A 21835-nucleotide genomic window follows, 5' to 3' on the forward strand; every position below is an offset into this window, starting at 1 on the left:
TATTTTGTACACATTTAGATAGGAAGAATGTTTAGAGCAGAGGTAATCCAACTTTTGTCCCAGAGAAAGTGAGCTTAAAGGTAGGCTGATGATAGAGGAAGGAGATGTAGCCTAGCTAGGGTCAGGGAATCTTGTCTAGGCAGGATGAGCATAGTAAGAAAATAGAAAAAGAAAAAAGATACTCATACAGGTAAAACATTGATTTTAAAAACAAAATTTCTTGATGAAGCTTTTAAAGTTGCTTTTGTTTGTAGATAAAATTTATTTTTATGTTTGTGGCCATATGTACAGGTTACATTCAATCCCATGAATCTTTATATGAAATTTAAAGCAAAAATTTAGAGCAATAGAAGAATTATCAGATGTTTTATATTCTCACTGAAACCTCTCTTTCTAGATCATCATTATCTGTCTTTTATAGAGATAATGATATTTAGTACCAATATTTACATTTTTAATAAAAACATTAATAATGTCCTCCAGTTAAATCTACATTTTGGCAGTTATTATGTCCTAGAACACACTATACCAGATATAAGGTGATATCTCAAAAGATTCCTGCTATCTTTGAACAAAGATTATTCCCTGGTATGTAGTATATCTTTAACATTCCATGGATCTAAATTCTTATAGTGAATTTAACTTTCAGGTAGATGAAACAATGGAACAAATTTCTAAGGGAGATTATAAAGTAAATGCCCCTAAAGTACTTTCAAGAAAAGAATGGACAGGGGCAGCCATGTAGCCCACTGAATAGAGCACCAGCCCTGAAATTGGGAGGACCTGAATTCAAATCTGGTCTCAGACACTTGACTGGATGACGTTGGGCAAGTCAACCCCAATTGCCTTGCCTTCCCCCCTAAAAAAAGAAAAGAAAAGAATGTACAGCTAGTTGATATGGATGATTTAGATGTTCATTCTTCTTAAAGAAAAGAACTAAATCCTGTCTCTCATTCTCTTTCATGTCTTTTGTTCTATATTTTACACATGAAACCAAAAAGTGCAATGGGACTGTGTAGGTATCCCCAAAACCTCAGATTCTTACTAAGACTTGTAGCACTCTGTCCTGTTATTGCATCAGTTTATCTTCTTTCCATCAGGTTCCTTGCTGGCTGATAAAGTTTCCATCGGGATGGCTTTGAAGAAGCTGCAAGCCAAAGCAGTTCTCTTGGATTCCATGGTAACACAACTCAAACAAAAGGTAAGGCCTCACCCTGTTGAAACTTAGAATTGTTGAGTATCTAAACAGAGTTAGAAAGTTTTTTCTTGGCTTGGACATAAAGTTGTTTTTGTGGGGATTTTTTTCTTCCTTGGAAATGTTTCTTTAAAATTCTTTCTTTTCAATTCCAGACAGGAAAGAAGCCAACATCAATGTAAAACAGCCACATTTTGCCCTTCCCCTCCTGATGTGAACAAAGCACTCCTCTTTTCATTCCTCTAACTCACCAACCAGTTGCTTGGATATTAGGAAAGCTTTTTTTTTTCTTTCTAAAGACCAGAGTCAGCTTTGACCAAGTTAATGTTATCCCTACATGATAATTTTTTAGAAAATTTTTTTGCATAAAGAAAAGAAATATTAATAGAACTAATTTCAATTAGCTAGTGAGTAAAATTGGTTTTGAGTGAAGAACACTGAGTTATTTTCTTGGCACTGCTTTCTCCTTTGGTAATCACAAATTGTTTTCCTTATTTGAGCCTATCTCCCAGTCTACAAAATATAGATCCTAATACTCCTGGGCAGTTCTGTCAAACATTTTAAGGTTCTTGGATAAAAATGCTCAAATATAAAAAGGGAGAAGGAATGAAGACTGGATCGGTGATTTCACTAATATAGAGAAATATCCCAAATGAGCAAACTTCTTGTACCAATGCATTTTCTCTGCAATTTATAATCTTAAAGAATTGGCTAGAGTACTGAGAGATTAAGTGACTTTTCTTTTTTTTTTTTTAAAGCAATTGGGGTTAAAGTAACTTGTTCAAGGTTACATGGCCAGTTATTTTGTGTGGGTGTCAAGTATCTGAGGCCGGAACCAATCCCAGGTCTCCCGACGCCGGGGCCGGCACTGGCGCTCTTATTCACTGTACCACTTGGCCACCCCATTAAGTGACTTTTCAAGGATCACAAGGACGATGTGTCAGAAGTAGGACTTGGGCTCAAATCTTCCCTGGTATCAAGGCCTGCTCTCTATACATTATGCCATGCTTCCTCATTTTTTTTTAAAGCAATTGGGGTTAAGTAACTTGCTCAAGGTTACATGGCCAGGTGTTTCTGGGTGGGTGCTAAGTGTCTGAGCCTGGGATTCGATCTCCAGGTCATCCTGATACTGGAGCTGGTGCTGTTACTCGCTGTGCTACCTGGCCGCCCCCATGCTTCCTCATTGTAAGGATGTATGCAATGAGACTGGATTGTAGTCTGCTTTTCTTCAATGAACACTTTCCAAACTTAGCAAAATTCATGATGGAAGAAAAGAATAGGCCTAGAGCATAGGACAGTGGAGCAAACAGAAAGTTAAAAGGTTTGTCTCTACTATGTCCCTTAGGTTTTCTAGTTTTTTAATGGACTTTAGTTTCATAATCTATAAAATGAAAGTTTTACTAAATGACATCCTACAGTTTTTCCAGTTCTAAGTCTTATAACTTATAAGTTTAATAATTCCCTTTCACCAGATAGTACTGAAAAGCTCCAAGAACTTTGACTCTGAACAAAACAGTAGAAGTGATAGTGATGTAAATAATGGACAGTAATTCTAATAAGAGTATATATATCTTTAAACATTTGATTTTAAAACTTTGAATTCCAAATTCATTCCCTTCCTCCCTTGTCACCCACCCTTACTGGGAAGATAAGGACTTCAGTATAGGATGTACATGTGTAGCTAATGCAAAACATTAACATAGTAGATATATTGTAAAAGACTGACTATATTTCCCTCCCTCCAATCCCACCTCCCACTTGTTCTGTTCTCTACTTTGATCCCATCCCTTTTCAGAAGTGGGTGCTTCCAACTTCCCTCCCCCACAGCCTGCCTGCCGTTCCATCATCCCCCCTCTCATCCCCTTCCCCCCTACTCTCCTGTAGGGTGAGATACCCTACTTAGTGTGTATTTCATTCCCTTCCCGAGCCAAATTCAATGAGAATAAGGTTGACCCATTCCCTTTTTTCCCTTGCCTCTTCTATATGAGATAGTTTACCCCATTCTGTCTCTCCCCATCTCTTCTCATTATATTCCCTCTCACCTCTTTATTTCACTTTTAAGTATCATCTCTTCCTATTAAATTGGTCCTGTGCCCTCTATGTATACATACATACAAACATTCACATATGTATTCATACACTCCTATACCCTCTGATATAGGCCTATATATATATGTATTCCTTTCAACTGTTTTCCTACTGAGAAAATTTAATCAGTTACAATTATTGTTTTTCCATGTAGGAATGTAAATAGTTCAACTTTGATAAGTTCCTTATGATTTCTTTTCCCTATTACCTTCTCATGCTTCTCTTGCTTCCTGTATCTGAATGTCAAATTTTCTATTCAACTCTGGTTTTTGCTTCAAGAATACTTGAAAGTCCTCTATTCCACTGAATGACCATATTTTCCCCTGAAACATGATACTCAGTTTTGCCCAGGAGGTGATTCTTGGTTTTAATCCCAGCTCCTTCGACCTCTGGAATATCACATTCCAAGCCCTTTGATCCCTCAGTGTAGAAGCTGCCAGATCCTGAGTTACCTTGATTGTGTTTCTGCAATATTCAAATTGTTTCTTCCTGGCTTCTTGTAATATTTTCTCCTTGATCTGGGAATTCCAGAACCTGGCTATAATATTCCTAGGACTTTTCTTTTTGGGATGTTTTTCAGGAGGTGATTGGTGGATTCTTTCAACCTCTATTTTGCCCTTTGGTTCTAAAACATCAGGGCACCTTTCCTTGAGAATTTCTTGGAGGATGATTTCTAGGTTCTTTTATCATGGCTTTCAGGTAGTCCAGTGATCTTTAAATTATCTCTCCTGGATCTATTTTCCAGGTCAGTGGTTTTTCCCATGAGATATTTCACATTTCCTTCTATTCTTTCATTTGTTTGGATTTATTTAACAGCATCTTGATTTCTCATAAAGTCATTAGCTTCCATTTGCTCAAATCTAATTCTGAAGGAATGATTCTCCTCACTGAGCTTTTGAGATTCTTTTTCCATCTGGCAAATACGGCTTTTTAAGGCATTCTTCTCCTCATTGCCTTTTTGAGCCTCTTTTGCCAATTGAGTTAGTCTGTTTTCTAAGGTGTTATTTTCTTCATTCATGCTGTTGACTCTCATTTCATAATTTTCTTGTATCGTTCTCATTTCTCTTCCCAATTTTTCCTCCACTTCTCTTATCTGCTTCTTAAGGTCCTCTATGGCCTGTAACCAGCTTGTATTTTCCTTTGAAGCTTTTGGTGCAGGAGTTCTGACTTCACTGTCTTCCTCCTGTTCCATGCTTTGCTCCTTTTTTCCCCAAAAATAGGAGTCTAATGTTGGAGTCTTCTGTTTGTTTTGTTTTCTTTGTCTGGTCATGTCGCCCCTCAGTCACTTGACTCCTAGGCTTTTTGCCACAGTAGGACTCTGCCACAGACAGGGGAGCTTTCGTCCCAAATACTGGGGTTTTCTCAGCTGCCGGAAGTATTAGATGGGTGCCCTCTCTGAGGCCTCCACATGCTCTGGCAAGCTGGTCATGCACCCCAGGACCTCCACCCTAGACTGCACTCCAGATCCAAGCAGGTTAAAGCAAAAGGGATAACCCCTCAGACTGGTCGCTTGGTCCCCCTATAGTCTGCAGTCCAGGAGCTGAAGCTGCCAGGTGGTTCAGCTGTGCCGCAGCCCTCAGGGGCTTCTTGCCCCAGGGGCAAAAGCCGATGCACTCTCAACTACTGGGTCCCAAAGTCCAGACTGCACTGACCTCTCACTTTGTCCTTAGCATCTATGTGTTGATAAATCTGGAAACAACCATAGCTGCTGGTTATCTGGAGTCCCTCTAGCCAGGGGCTGGTCAGACCCGCCCTGGGGCTAAAACCTCCAGCTCCCACCACCTGGGCTTGGCTCCCAGAGCGCTGTCCTCAGCGGGAGGTTAGCTTCTCTGTGTCATTTTGTGGGTTCTGTAGCTCCAAAGTTTGTTCAGAGTCCCCTTCTACATGAATTGGGAAAGGTGGAAGCTGGAGCCCCGCGGAATTTCTGTTTCTACTCTGCCATCTTTGGACAGTAATTCTAATGATAGTTTAGCTTTATTTCTTTCATCCCCTAAAAAAATTTTTGTAAGCATTCGCTAATTTATGAATCTTCATAGTTCTCCTCTAGCATTATGCATTATACTATAGACCTTTCATTTGATCATCTTAAAAGCACCCTACACATATCAGCCTTCATAATTTCTCTGTTGCAAATATGTAAGAAAGAAAATGAGATCAAGTTAGTTAAGTGATTTGCTGAAGGTTGTATGAATAGTACCAGGTTTTTCCAGTTCTGTAGCTTACCACTTATATAATAATTTACCAGTTATTTAGAAAATGACTTTTTTAAAACATTTCACAAACAGTTCATTTTATTGATTGTGAAGTTGTAAACTTGTATCCTGCTCAGACTTTCTCTTTTGTGTTCCAAGTTTGACTCGATTTTTCTCCTAGTTAGAGGGCACTGCTATCTTTCCAGTCCCCCAGGTTTCTAATTTTGCTGTCATCTTCAACTCTTCTCTCCACCTCATCCACCATGCAAATTATATATATAGTGATTCTGAGCATTAATGTCCCCTGTTTTAGTCTAGAGTGATGGAGGCCTATACAATTTATGCTCCTCTTCAGCTTGGTTATGATCTATCCTAGTGGCCACTATGGGTGAGGTGAGCATGTCCAACAGGAGGATGAAAGCAGTTAAATGTGTGTTCACATGAAAATACTAACCTGAAATTTCCTAGTTTCTACAAAACAGCAGAAAAGATTATCTAATGCATTTTAAAATCAACTTTTTATTTCTTTTCAAAATTTTGAACTTAAGCTGGACATAAATATTTCCTTCCTTTCTTCCTTCTTTCCTTCCTCCCTTCCTTCATTCCTTGCATCCCCCCCTTCCTCCCTCCTTCCTTCCTTCTTTTCTTTCTTCCCTCTTTCCTTCCTTTCTTCCCAAAGATAATCAAATATAATATAGGATTGTTCAATACCAGTAGAATTGAATTCATGGGCTAGAAATGCCATATGTTGATTCCATTGAGATTTTTGTTCTGGTCTCAGAGTTCCTAACATGTTTAACAATATGCTGCTGTAATGTTCAGGCTGTGTTTCTCCTTGTGGATAGTAAAGTATAATTCTAAACTTCTTGATACTTGTCAAGGCCGACATTTCCTCTATTAATTTGATCTCCAAGTTTCTGCCTTGAACAGAATAGATCTTGGCAGGGAATCTATATGCTGATAACTACTTCTCCTATATTTTAGCAAATGTGAATACTTTCTGATTCCTGCTTGGGTATGCTTTTGCATGTCTAGTGAAATGGTCAGTGTTCACTAAGATATGACGTGTTCTTGCTATCTCCTTTCAGAGACAAAGTCAAAACAGACAAGTTCCAAAGGTTTTCTGGTGCTTGTGCTCTCCTAATCATAGCATAAATTGGCAATGCTTTTCCTTGCATACATCAACATGAATTTCACACTACTTTAATGATAGCTACTGTCATTTTTTATCAGTAAAATCTGCTTCTTACTAATTCCAGAGTCCTCCCTTGACCCATATTGCAAGGTCATCCTTCAGTGTTTTCATGGGATATGCTCTAGTTAGTACTCAGTGGTATTATTTGTGGAATTTACCATAGCATTGCACAGCTCCTACTACTTCCATTGTCTTAATAGTAAGAGGTCTTCAGGCAACTGGAACTTGAGTTCTTTAGCATCATTTTTTCATTTCTTGGCTTATATCCTTTCTTTTGGTCCTTCATCAAATATCTCCTCACTGCCAGTCATCAAAAGACAAGCAAAGATGGTTGATTCAGTGAAATGAAAATAACTTATGGTACTGGCATGATGTCTTGTGAAAATCCCAAGACCCCAGATCCACTTTAACTTGATTGTAACCCAACTCCCTTTGTGTCACAGATAGTTTTCACAACTTTCTTTCACTATTTTAGCTTCCTTGTCACATGGCCTTTGGAAAAGAACATTCTTATCCACATTAGTCTTCCCTGGCACCTGTAGTATGTGTTGAAATCATAGTCATGTAGTATTGCTGCTCACCTCTAACATATAGCATCCAACTTGGCACTAATCAGAATATGTCATTGGATTGTTATCAGTCCCCATTTGGAATTTTGTGCCACATAGACAGTCAGAATTTTTTAGTGACAGCATCAAAGCCAAAAACTCCAGCTTGTGAGTGGAGCAGCAAATATCACTGTGAGTCAAACCTCTGCTAATTAATACAGTTAGTCTCTGATGACCACGCTCCCTTTGTGTTGGACTGCTCCTAAGCCCTCCAGATTTGCATGTATGTGCAGGAAAATAGGCTTACTTGGATATGCTTATTCACATTTGTCAATTCATCAGTCCAAAGACTTTGTAGATTTTGAGACAGTTTTGCATTTTTCACTCTTTTGTTTATGGAATTCATCAGTCATGAATGAATTAGGTTCTTTAATAGTTTAGCAACAGCAGCATAGTTCTTAATAAATGTGATGAAAGCTGCCAAATCCTAGAAAATGTTTCTATCTCAAAGATTCTGTGAATGTGACCAATTCAGGAGTACCTACATCTTTTCTGAAGCAATACTTGACCTTTTAAAGATAACCATATTCTTAGAGAGGTTCTATAAGATTGGCATGTCTAAATTGACAGCTTCAAAGCAGCATTTTCTCACCAGTCCATCACTTTATTAAGTCTTTCGTCAGGTTCTTCCAGGATCTTTCCAAAGACAATGCTGATTTTCAAGATACACCAATATTTTTATATAATTCTTATTGCTTGATTACTGTCCTCAGCCCTTAGAAGGTGGTAGGTGCTTCCATAATACCTTGGGGCAACTCCTACCAAAGATATGAAAGCAGAATTGAATTGATGTTGAGCAGGGAAGGTCCCTACCTCTTTCCCCCCCACCACATAATTTTCCTGAGAATATAAGTGGAATGTTCATTACAGCTACACATTGATCATCCCTTAAAAGACACCATGAGGTGGATGTAGGCAAAATGGGAGAATAACAGGAAGCAGTTCAGTGAACTCTTCCCCAAAACTCATCCAGATAGATCTAGAAAATGCTCTGGACTGACTCCTGATGGTGAAATTTTAAAAAAAAGTAATGAGGCATTTTTCCAATCCAGGTCAATATAGAAGCATTCCAATCAAGGGAGAAGCTATGTACCAAGTTCATACCCATACAGGAGCACCTTCCCTCCCATCAGACCTACTGGGGCACAATAACAGGAACAGCTGCCAGCTAGCAACCTTGTCTACCCAGTCCTGGATTACAGATCTAGGGTGTATAGAAGAAGGTACCTGTGCCTATGGGTGTCAATTCAACATAAGGAGCAATCCTGGGCTCTGGGTTACATACCTAGAAAGGAGAAAAGTCAGAACTAAGCAGCAGTTGTGTGACTTAGATTCCAGGAACAAAGCAGAGTTTCAGTTCCAGCTTCTAGCACAATCTGAAGCCTACAGAAGGGCAGCGGTCAGACTTTACACTAGATCAGATCACGTGGGGAGCACGGAAAGCTTTCCCATTCACAGCCTGATCTGTTCCCAATATCTAGAAATAGTACAACACTCAGTACTCCCAAGAAAGCAGCAATAAGACCAGCCAGCAGACCTTCCCTCCTAAACAGTGCAAAACCCAGAACTAACTAACATCAAGTACAAAGTTGGGAAATAGGCTGGAAGAATGAGTGAACAAAAAAATGAATCCCACCATAAAAAGCTATTATGGTTACAGAGATACCCAAGACACAAACTCAAAAGACAATGACTCAGAAACACAAGTAAAACTTCAGTGAAGGACATTGCTTAGGAACAAATTCAACTAAAATTTCTGAAAGAAATTAAGTAGGAGTTTAAAAAGAGGAGTTTAAAATGCTTTTATTAAAGAAATGAGGGCACTAGAGGAGGAAAAAAGAACTATAGAGGAAAGAGTTGGAAAGAGAAAAAAATAGCTTAGTACTAGAGATACAAAATTTCCCCCAGAAAAAACTTCCTGAAAATGAGAATGGACCAAATAGAAAGATAGTGACTCTGAGAGATAAGAAGAATTATAAAAACAAAATTAAAAACCTGGAGATATAGAAGAAAATATAAAGCGTCTCATTGCAAAAAATAAATAAATCACTGGGAAAACAGATTGAGGAAAAAACATTCAAGAATCGTTGGACTTCTTGAATGCTATAATCAAAAAAGAAAAAAAGGCTGTCATATTTAAGAAATATTAAAGAAAGTTGCCCAGATCTCTTAGTACCAGAGGGCAAAGTGGAAATAGAAGGAATCTCCTAGTCACCTCCTGAAAGAAATCCCGAAATGAAAATTCCCGGGAACATCATAGCCAAAACCTATAGCTTCCAGGCCAAAGAAAAATTACCAGCTTGAAAGAAAGAATTCACCTACTGGAGAGCCACAGTCAGAATCACACAAAGTTAAGCACCCATGACCTTAAAGGAGCAGAAAGCTTGGACTACCATATTCTAAAAAGCAATGGATGTGGGCGTATAGTCAAGAATAACTTACCAACAAAACTAAGTATAATCTTACAGGGAAGAAATGAACCTTTAATTAAACAGAGGACTTCCAAAAAGTCCTGATGGAAATTTTAGGGCTGCATAGAAACTAAAGATCAAACATAGGAGTTAAAGATAAATTTGAGAAGGTAAACATCAGTGATAAAGAATTTAAAAAGCCTAAGCTGCTTACATTCAAAGGATACATGTGTCCCCCCCTGAACCCTATCCATTAATAGGAGCTATAAAGGAGGTCTAATTAGACAAGTCCTAGGAGTGATTCTGTTATGTTTTGATGATCTTCCATTTTTCATTTATTTCTTTTTAGTTTACAACATTCATTTCCACAAGATTTTGAGTTACAAATGTTCTCCCCATCTTTCCCCTACCACCCACCCCAAGATAGCAAGCCTACTGAATAACCCTTCCCCTAATTGGTTCTCTCTGATAGCCTCTCTTATACCTCCTTTAACTTTGTAGTAGGGCAAGATGGATTTCTATACTCTAGTGCCTGTATATCTTATTTCCCAGTTGAATGTAAAAAAAACCAACACAATTTTTTTTTAACATTTGTTTTTAAAACTTTGATTTCCAGATTCTTTCCTTTCCTCCCTCCTCACCCATCCCCACTGGGAAGATAAGCAATTCAGTGTAGGTTGTACATATGTAGTTACACAAAATGTTTCCATAGTAATTATATTGTAAAAGACTAACTAATTTCCCTCCATCCTATCCCATCCCCCACTTATTCTATTTTCTACTTTGACCCAGTCACTTTTCAAATGTATGTGCTTCTGACTACCCTCTCCCCCAATCAGCCCTCCCTTCTATCATCCCCCCTCTTATCTCCTTTTTCCCAAATTTCCCTTATTCCCTGTAAGATACCCAAATGAGTGTGTATGTTATTCCCTCCTAAAGCCAAATTCAATGAGGCATGTAAAGTTGACCCATTCCCTTTCACCTTCCTGCTCTTCCCCAGAACTGTAACAGTTTTCTCTTCCCTCTTTTATATGAGATAATTTGCCCTATTCTATCTCTCCTTTTCTTATTCCCTCATTATATTACTCTCTCACCTCTTAATTTTATTTTTTAGATCTCATCCCTTCCTATTCAACTGATCCTGTGCCCTCTGTCTATGTGTACATGTACACACACATACACACATACTCACATATGTATTTATATACACATACACCCTCCTATACATACGTATATGCATGTATACATACATACACATACACACATATATGTATATATATATATATATATTCCCTTCAACTATCCTCATACTGAGAAAAGTCTCATGAGTTACAATTATCATTTTTCCATGTAGGAATGTAAATAGTTCAACTTTAATAAGTTCCTTATGATTTCTTTTTCCTGTTTACCTTTTCATGCTTCTCTTGTTTGAAAGTCATATTTTCTGTCCAGCTCTGGTTTTTTTTTTTTTATCAAGAATGCTTAAAAGCGGGGCGGCCAGGTAGCACAGCGAGTAAGAGCACTGGCTCCAGTGTTGGAATGACCTGGAGATCGAATCCCGGGCTCAGACACTTAGCAACCACCCAGAAACACCTGGCCATGTAACCTTGAGCAAGTTACTTAACCCCAATTGCTTAGGGGCGGCCAGGTGGCTCAGCGAGTAAGAGCACCTGCTCCAGTGTCAGGATGACCTGGATCAAATCCGGGCTCAGATATTCAGCAACACACCCAGAAATAACTGGTCGTGTAACCTTGAGCAAGTTACTTAACCCCAATTGCTTAAAAAGAAGAAAAAAAAAGAATGCTTAAAAGTCTTATATTTCATTGAATGACTATATTTTCCCCTGAAGCATTTTACTCAGTTTTTCTGGGTATGTGATTCTTGGTTTTGATCCTAGCTCCTTTGACCTCTGGACTATCATATTCCAAGCCCTGCGATCCTTAGTGTAGAAGCTGCTAGATCTTGTGTTATCCTGATTGTGTTTCCATAATACTCAAATTGTTTCTTCTTGTCAGCTTGTAATATTTTCTCTTTGACCTGGGAACTCTGGAATTTGGCTGTGATATTCCTAGGAGTTTTCTTTTTGGGATCTTTTTCAAGAGGTGATCTGTGAATTCTTTTGATTTCTATTTTTCCCTCTGGTTCTAGAATATCAGGGCAATTTTCCTTGAGAATTTCTTGAAGGATTATTTCTAGGCTCTTTTTTTGATCATGGCTTTCAGGTATTCCAATAATTTTTCCAAGGTCAGTGGTTTTTCCAATGAGATGTTTCACATTGCCTTCTATTTTTTCATTTATTTGGATCTGTTTTATAGTATCTTGAGTTCTCATAAAGTCATTAGCTTCCATTTGCCCCAATCTAATTTTGGAGGAATTATTCTCTTCAGGGAGTCTTTGAAATTCCTTTTCCATCCGGGCCATTTGACCTTTTAAGACATTCTTCTCCTCATTGGCTTTTTGGGCCTCTTTTGCCATTTGAGTTAGTCTATTTTTTAAGGTATTATTTTCTTCAGTATTTTTTTGGGTCTCCTTTAGCAGTCTGCTGATGAGTTTTTCATGATTTTCTTGCATCATTCTCATTTCTCTTTCCAATTTTTCCTCCACTTCTGTTACTTGATTTTCAAAATCCTTCTTGAGCTCCTCCATGGCCTGTAACCAGATCATATTTTTCTTGGAAACTTTTGATGCAGGAGTTTTGATTTCATTGACTTCTTCTGGTTCCATGTTTTTATCCCCAGAAAAGGATTCTGTGGTCTGATTGTGCTTCCTCTGCTTGCTCATTTTGCCAGTCAATTACTTGACTTTTGAGCTCTTTGCCATGGTAGAACTCTGCTTCCAGGTTGCAGAGAATTATGGCCCAGTTTTCTGGGGTTTTTGCAGATGTTGTCAGGGCTATGAGGAGGACGCCCTCTCTATAAACACCCTAAACTCTGGCACGCTGGCCACACATCCCAAGACCACCACCTAAGACTGCGGTCCAGATCCAGGCAGGTCAAAGCAAGAGCAATTACCCTCTGAATATTCGCTTGGCCCCCCTACAATCTGCAGGCCAGAGCTCTGGAGGCAGCCATACAGCAGCAGCTGTAGCCTCCGTACCTCCACCACCTCTTGCCCCAGGGGCAGGGGCTGGACCATGCTCTTCCATCACCTGGTTCCAACACAGTTCCCCACTGACCTTTTACTTTCTCTTTGGTGTTTATGGGTTGAGAAGTCTGGAAACCATCACAGCTGCTTCTGATTCACTCTCCTAAAGTCTGCTCCGGCTATTCTGTGCCATAGGTCGGGGCCGCCCCAGGTCTGGTTGCAGGCAGTTCACACAGACCTGTGCGTGGCTTCCAGCGCAGTGCAATAGACTTTCCTGTTGGCCTGCCAGGCTGCCTTCAGTGGGAGATTTGTTTCTCTCTTTCACTTTATGGGCTCTGTAGCTCTAAAATTTGTTTAGAGTCATATTTTACAGGTATTGGAGGTGTTTGGAGTGGGAGCCATGTGGAGTTCCTGTTTTTACTCTGCCATCTTGGCTTCACCCCCCTCCACAAGTTTTTGAGTTCCAAATTTTCTCCCCCTCCCTCTCATTCCCTGTCCCCCCAAGGCAGCATGCAATCCGATATAGGTTTTACTTATACTTTCACATTAAACATCAGTCAGGTTGTAAAACAGAATTATAACCAATGGAATGAACCACCAGAAAGAAGAAACAAAACAAAACAAAAGGGAGTGCAAGTAGTTTTCTTAAATCTACATTCAGACTCTAATTCTTTCTCTGGGTGTGGATAGTCTTTTCCATCATGAGTCTTTTGGGGTTGTCTTATAACCTTGCATTGCTGAGAAGAGTACAGTCTTTCAAAATTGGTCATCACAGATACGATGTGTCTGTAATTGTGCACGATGTTCTCCTTGTTCTGCTCTCCTCACTCAGCATCAGTTTAAGTCTCTCCAGGTTATTATGAAGTCTGTCTGCTTCTAATTTCTTACAGCACATTCCATTACATTCTTTTTTTTCTTTCCCGCTTTTTTGGGGGAAAAAAGTTGGGGTTAAGTGACTTGCCCAAGGTCACATGGCTAGTTTTTGTGTTAGGTGTCTGAGGCCAGATTTGAACTCAGGTCCTCCTGATTCCAGGGCCAGTGCTCTATTCACTATGCCACCTAGCCACCCCCCATTACATTCTTTTGCTGCAACTTGTTTACCCATTCCCCAGTCGATGAGCATCCCCTTGATTTCCAATTCTTGCCACCACAAAAAGAGCTCTTTTAAATATTTTTGTACATATGGGTCTTTTTCCCACTTGTATGATATTTTTGGGATACAGCCCTAGAAATGGTATTGCTGGGTCAAAGGGTATGCAGTTTTATAGAATTGTTCTTCAGAATGGTTGAATCAGTTCACAACTCTACCAACAATGCATTAGTGTTTGTTTTGATAATCTTAAGAGAATAATGAAAACAGGAGGGGGGGCTTAAGGAAAAGGAAGGTTAGTAAAAATTATTTCACATGATCGTGGTGTATAAGTAGATATCTAAACAAAGAGAGGATATTGGGGAAGGTGATTTTCCCCTGAAATGCTCACAAGAAGGAAGAATACACACACACACACACACACACACACACAACACACAGTTGGGTACAGAAATATATTTCACTCAACAAAGAAATGGGGAGAAGGGTGAAGGGACAATTAGTAGGAGGGTAGATTTAAGGGAGAGATTAATTCTTAGCAAAACAAACTCACTAAAGATGTACAGAAATATAGCTCTTTTTTAATAGTATTTTTTCCCAGTTACATGTCAAGACAATTTTTAACATTCATTTTGCAAGATTTTGGTTCCAAATTTTTCTCCTTTCCTCCCCTTCCCTCTTCTGAAAATAGTAGGCAGTTTGATACAGGTTATATATGTCCTATCGTGTAAAACATATTTCTGTATTAATTACAGTTGTGAAAGAAAAAACAGATCAAAAAGAAAAAAAAACATAAAGAATAAAGTAAGTGAAAAAATATACTTTGATCTGCATTTAGAGTCTGTTAGTTCTTTTGCTGGATATAGATAGCACTTTCCTTCTTGAGTCCTTTGTATTTGTCTTGGATTGTTATGTTTCTGAGAAAAGTGGAATCATTCATAGTTGATCATCACACAATGTTGCTGATACTGTGTACTACAATGTTTTACTGATTCTGCTCTTTTTAGTTTGTATCAGTTTATACAAGTCTTTCTAGGTTTTTCTGAAATCTGCCAGTTCATCATTACTTATTGCATAATGGTTTTCCATTACATTCATATACCACTACTTGTTCAACCATTCCAAAATTTAATTTCTGAATTTCCAGTTTCCAATTTTTTGCCACGAAAAGGGCTGCTACAAATATTTTTGCATATATAGATCCTTTCCCCTCTTTTCTGATCTCTTTGGGATACAGATCTAGTAGTGGTATTGCTGGTTCAAAGGGTATTATGCACAATTTGCCCTTTGAACATAGTTCCACATTGCTCTCCAGAATGGTTGTATCAATTCACAACTCCACCAACAATGCATCGATGTCCCAATTTTCCCACATCCTCTCTAATATTTCTAATTTTCCTTTTTTCTTTTTGGTCATATTAGTCAATCTGAAGAGCTGTAAGGTGGTACCTCAGAGTTGTTTTAAGTTGCATTTCTCTAATCCAAAGTGATTTAAAGCACTTCTTCATATGCCTGAAGAGAACTTTGATTTCTTCATCTGAAAACTGCCTAGTCACATCCTTTGACCATTTATTAATTGGGGAATGGCTTGTATTCTCATAAATTTAACTCAGTTCTCTAATCAGAGACACTTGGTGAAAAGATTGCTTCCCAGCTTTCTGCTTTTCTTCTAATCTTAGTTCCATTGGTTTTGTTTGTACAAAAGCTTTTTATTTTAATATAATCAAAATTACCTAGTTTACATTTCATAATGCCTATAACTCACTTAACTTCTCCTTTAAGAATATAAATGTCGGGGCAGCTAGGTGGCGCAGTGAGTAGAGTGCCGGCCCTGGAGTCAGGAGGACCTGAGTTTGGATCCGGCCTCAGACACTTAACACACACACACACACACACACACACACACACACACAAAACCTAGCCGTGTGACCTTGGGAGAGTTACTTAACCCCAATTGACCTCCGAAAAGCAAAAAAAAAAAAAAAAAAAAAGAATATAAATGCCACAAGCAAAGTCAGTTCAATCAAAAAATTGGGAAACAATTTTTATAGCCAGTGTCTCTGATAATGGCCTCACTTCTAAAATATAGAGAGAACTGAGACAAATGTATAAGAACCCAAATGACAAATGGTCAAAGGATGTGAACAGGCAGCTTTCAGGTGAAAAATTTAAAACTATCTATAGTCATATGAAAAAATGCTCTAAATTACTATTGATTAGAGAAATGCAACTTAAAACACCTCTCAGATGGGCTAATGTGACAAAAAAGGCAAATGATTAATATTGGAGAAGATGTAGGAAAATTGAAACACTAATTCATTGTTGGTAGAGTTGTGAACCAATCTAACCATTCTCTAGAGCAATTTGGAACTATGCCCAAAGGGCTATATATAAAACAGTACATACCCTTTCAGATCTAGAACCGTTTTATCTAGCAATACCACTACTAGGTCTGTATCCCAAAGAAATCATAAAAAAGGAAGAAGGACCCATGCGTACAAAAATATTTATAGTAGCTCTATTAGTGGTGGTAAAGAATTGTAAATTGAGGAAATGCCCATCAGTTGGGGAATGACTGAACAAGTTGTGGTATATAATGGAATATTATGGTACCAGAAGAAATGATGAGCAGGTGGATTTCAGAAAAACCTGGGAACGCTTAAGATGAACTGATGCTAAGTGAAGTGAGCAGAACTAGAACATAGTAACAAGCAATATGGTGGGGTGGTCAACGACTATAGATGTAGCTCTTCTCAGTATACAGTGATTCAAGACTCATGATGGAAAATGCTGTCCACATCCAGAGAAAGAACTAGCGAGGCCCAATGCAGATTGAAGTATGCTATTTTCTCTCTCTTTTTTCTTTTTTGTGGTTTTCCCCCTTTTGTTCTGATTCTTCTTTCACAGCATGACTAATGTGAAAATATGTTTAATGTGGTTATACATGTATGGTCTGTATCGTATTGCTTGCTGTCTTGGAGAAGGGGGAGGGGAGGGAGAAAGGGAGAAAAAAATTTGGAACTCAAAATCTTATAAAAGTAAATGCTAAAAACTATCTTTACATGTAATTGGAAAAATTAAATACTGTTAAGTGTGGGGGGGGAATAATTTGGATGCTATACCACTTGATGCAAATATGTTTATTATTGATATTGTTTCATTGTTTGTGGTACTTTTTAGTAAGATATAATTTACCTCCTTAGTTCTTTTAATTAGTTCTATTTTTGCTTATACTTTATCTGAGATCAGGATTACTGCCCCTGCTTTTTTTACTTCCACGAAAGCATAATGGATTCTGCCTGAGCCCCTTACCTTTACTCTGTGTGTGTCTCTCTGCCTCAGGTCTGTTTACAAGAAACAACATACTGTAGGATTCTTTTTGATCTTCTCTGCTATGTTTTCATTTTATGGGAGAGTTTATCCCATTCACATTTACATTTATGATTACTAACTGTGTATTTCCCTCCATCCTATTTTTCCCATTTGGCCTCCCTCTCCTTTCCCCTTTTCCCTCCTCACCATTGTTTTACTTCTGTCTGCCACCTACCCCTGATATGCTCTGCCTTCTGTTGCTCCCCCCCCACTTTACTTCATCTCCTGCCCTTCTACTTCCCTGTCAGGTATGATAGATTTCTATCTTCTACTGATTGTGTATATTATTCCCTCTTTGAGCCAATAGTGATGAGAATAAGGTTGAAGCAGTGCCCATCACCCACCCTCCTATCTTCCCCTCCACTGTAATTTCATGCCTCTTTCGTATGAAATAACTTATCCCATTCTATTTCTCCCTTCCTTCTGTACCCTGTGTACTACTTTCTCATCCCTTAATTATTTTTTATGTCATTCCCTCAAATTCACCTTATCCACATACCTTCTGTCTATGTGTATTCCTTCTATTATATTATTAGTGTTACAATTTTTAAGAATTACAAGTATCATCTTCCCATGTAGGGATGTAAACAGTTTAGCTCTATTGAATCCCCTATGTTTTCTTTCCCCTTTTTATTTATTTATGCCTCTTTTGGATCTTGATATTGGAGATTAAATTTTTTATTTAATTCTGGTCTTCTTATGAAAACTTGAAATCCTTCTATTTCATTGAACGACCATTTTTCTCCTTGATGTATTATGCTTAATTTTGCCAGGTAAGTGACTCTTGGTTGTAGTCCTGGCTCCTTTGCCTTCCATGTTCCATGATCTCCAGTCTTTTAAGGTTGCATTTTCTAAATCCTGTGTAATCTTGGTTGTGGTTCCCCAATATTTGAATTGTTTCTTTTTGGCCACTTGCAGTACTTCTTTCCTTGAGCTGATAGTTCTGAAATTTGGCTATACTGTTCTTTGGAACTTTTGTTTTGGGATCTCTTTCCTGAGGTGATGGGTGGATTCTTTCTATGCTTATTTTGCCTGCTGATTCCAGGACAGTTTTCCTTGATAATTTCCTGAAAGATGTTGTCCAGGTTCTCTTTTTGATTATGGCTTTCAAGTAGTCCAGTGATTCTGATATTGTCTCTCCTGGATCTATTTTCCAAGTTAGTTGTTTTTCCCATGAGGTATTTTACATTTTCTTCTATTTTTTTCATTCTTTTCAATTTATTTGATTAATTCTTGATATCTCATAGAGTCATTAGCTTCCACTTGCCCAGTTTTGACTTTTAAGAAGTTGATTTCCTCAGTTAGCTTTTGTTCTTTCTTTTCTATTTGGCCAATTCTACTTTTTAAGGAGTTGTTTTCTTCAGTGTATTTTTGTATCTCTTTCTATTTGGCCAATTATTGGGTTATTGGGTTTTTCCCAAGCTGTTGGCTTTTTTCATAATTCTCTTGCATCACTTTCATCTTTTCCCAGTTTTTCTTCTGCCTCTCTTATATGATTTTGAAGCTCCTTTTTGAACTCTTCCACAAATTCTTTCTGGGCTTGAGACCACTTCTTGTTTTCCTTTGGAGTTTTTCCCATAGGTATTTTGACATTGTTGTCCTTTTCTGAGTTTGTGTCTTGACCTTCCTTTTCACCATAATAACCTTCTATGGTCAGATTCATTTTTGTTTGTTTGTTTTGTCATTTTTTGCTCATTTTTTTGGACTTTTTTCCATTTTTTGTTTTTAATTTGAGATCTACTCTCAGGGTGGAAGAGGCACTATCTCAGGCTTCTTGTGCCAGGACCTGCAAGCCCTGGCTGTTTGTGTTATGCTATACTGATGTTGTCCTGAGGCCCAAGGAGGACCCTCCTGTCTGGTACTGCACTGAGGGGGTGGGATGGGAGGTGACTGGGGCTACTGAAGGCCAAGGGTCTGGGAGCTACCTGGTGCTGAGCTGGGATCCTACTGCTAGTGTCTGGCATGTAGTAAAACCAGTGGGGTGTTTCTGCATTTCCCTGGGGATACACTGAAACACATATTGGTCTGGCCAGTGGAAGTTGTGTTTCCCATGGGCTCCTCTGAAGCACATGGTGGTTCTCAGAGGTAGAATCTGCCTAGTTCCCTGGTTGTTCTGAGATACATGGGGGATCCTGCTGTTGGCATTTGCCTGCTTTACCACACTGGGGCTCAGGATCTACAACTTGTTTGTTGGGGGAGCCAGCTGGTTGGGGCCTTTCTGCTGGCTTACTGGAATGATTCCTGTCCTGGACTACACTCTCCTTTTATCCAAGACAGACCTTTCCTGTTAATATTGCAAGCTTCATGGGCTCAAAGATTGTTTCACCCCATCTTTTTTTGCTAGTTCCTCTGTTATAGGATTTGTTTGGGGGTACTATTTTATGGTTGTTTGGAGGTGAATATGGGCAAGTTACAGTGATTTCCTATTTACTCTGCCATCTTGGCTCCTGGAAGTCAGGAAAAATTTTTTAAAGGGAAAACATCCAGAGATGTAAGGAATCTGTATAAAGCATCCTCCCCAAAAGTTGAGGATATATTCTTCTACAAATACAAGGGACTATAGTCTCAAGGTTAAAAATAATGTGTGCAGTGGGGTAACTCATCTCTTCATTGTATGAAAATATTTTTCTTCCTTCCTTGTTTACTCATGTGATTTCCCTGATTTTTATGTAGCTCTCTTCTGGGCCCCAAGGGTTCATCCCTATATAGAGTCCAGAGACTCCTCTTCTCTTTGTCCTAAAGAGGTCACAACTTTTGAAGGTACCTTTCCTCAGATTGTCTAGTTTGTCTTCCTTTAGCTCCAGGTTTGATGCTTTGTATTTTGTAGCTCTTTTTGGGTGGCAAAGAATGGTAATCTGAGGAGATATCCATCAATTGGGGAATAAATGGCTAAACAAGTTATGATACATAAATGTGATGGAATACTATTGTGCTATAAGAAATGATATAAAGGGGATGGTTTCAGAGAAACCTAAGAAAACATGTATGAACTGATGCAGAGTGAACATGAGAACAACTCATATAGTGACAATATGTTAAAGACAGTTTTAGAAGAATTAGGAACTTTGATCAGAGTAATGACCAACCATGATTCCAGAGGATTAATGATGATGCATGCTTCCATTTACTGATAGAGAGGTAAAAGACTCAAAAGGCAGAATGAGACATATAGCTGCACCACCTGACTAGTCATTTAACTCCTTCTATGCCTTAGTTTGCTCCACTGTAAAAATGGGGATCAAAATAGCATCTACCTCTCAGAGCTATTGTGAGGATCAAATGAGCTAATAATTGTAAAGCTCTTAGCACAGTACATGGCACGTAGTAGAAGCTATGTAAATGCTGGCTGGCTAGCTAGTGGTAATAGTAATAATAGTAGCAGTTGTTGTTATAGTAGTAGTAGTCTGTCTAGTCCCATGCATATTCCCACTAGCTCATGCTTTTTAAGTGAAAAATTCATATACAGTTATCAAAATGTGGATAATATAAGTGAGGTCTTTAGTCTACATGTTACACTGAATTAAAAGGTCATTTATATAATACACACATGTCTAAAGAAGCCAGGTGAGTTGTTGATTCTCACAGATGTCATATAGTAACTTATATGGGGCAAGTCTGTTACTAATAACTTCTTTTTTTATTAGATTATATGGAACAAAAGCTTAAAATGTCTAAAAGAGATAAGTAATAATTCTATATTCGTTTCCAATGGGTGCTTTTTTACAAGTGCCTCCTTGATCTCTTCCCCACATGCTCTACTCCTCCTTCTCCACCATATGCTTTTTCTCTTATAGTTATTTGCTACTCATTTTATCTCTTACGCCGCAGTACAGTTAGTACTGGACTTGAAGTTAGAAGATCTGGGTTCAAATTCCAACTGCCACTGTGTAGGATCACTGTGTGATCCTAAGCAGATCCATTAACTTCCCTAGGCTTCGATTTCTTCACCTGTTAAATGAAGGGATTGGACTACAACTTTTAAGCTCTCTTCCAGTCAAATTCATGGTTATTTCTTCATAGGTCATGTCCTTGATTTATGTTATCTCATATTTTCCTGGTCTTTTCTGAAGCTGGGAGAGCTCATTTAATAGTGTCTTTCCGATTTGGAATCCCAGGTGCAGCAGAAACCATTGGACATTGAGGAGTTCCAGGGCCAGCTTTCCAGTCACCTAGATCAAGTACATTTAGAAATTTCAGGCCTGCAGGAACAGGTAACTCAGATCAAGATGCATTTCAGTACAGCCAAGAAGGAAGCAGGGAAAACTTCTAACAAGAATCAACAACAAACCCCTGAGTCTTTGACACTTGGGAAAGAGGTGAGTATGTTAAAGTTTTGCTCAATTTCCACAGTCCCAGCTCTTTGCACAAGATATTGATTATCTCCTATTGGACCGAGTGTGATCTACTCACTGGCCTTTCTTTCACTTTCTCCCTGTAAGCTTTCCTACAAAATTCTGTTGCAGAAATAATATTCCTTGACAAACATTTTGACCATATATTTCTCCTTCAGGACCTCTCTCCTGTACTGCCCTCTTCTCCAAACCCAAAAGCATTTCTTTCTTTCTTTCTTTCTTTCTTTCTTTCTTTCTTTCTTTCTTT

General features: G+C 38.5%; 1 protein-coding gene across 4 annotated transcripts in view; it reads left to right on the forward strand.

The window, feature by feature from the left end:
- Window positions 1–21835, forward strand: part of CCDC57 (coiled-coil domain containing 57) — a 340926-nt gene that overhangs the window by 191770 nt on the left and 127321 nt on the right. For all 4 annotated transcript variants that reach the window (XM_069063980.1, XM_069063979.1, XM_069063981.1 and 1 more), the window contains 2 exons: window positions 1101–1201; window positions 21352–21552. In XM_069063980.1, the coding sequence (XP_068920081.1) occupies window positions 1101–1201; window positions 21352–21552 (302 nt within the window). The remainder of the gene's footprint in view (window positions 1–1100; window positions 1202–21351; window positions 21553–21835) is intronic.

This window comes from Petaurus breviceps, unplaced genomic scaffold, assembly GCF_028583685.1.
Source record: "Petaurus breviceps papuanus isolate PSGF00001 unplaced genomic scaffold, PetGlider_PUasm1.0 90617, whole genome shotgun sequence".
Taxonomy (NCBI): Eukaryota; Metazoa; Chordata; class Mammalia; order Diprotodontia; family Petauridae; genus Petaurus; species Petaurus breviceps.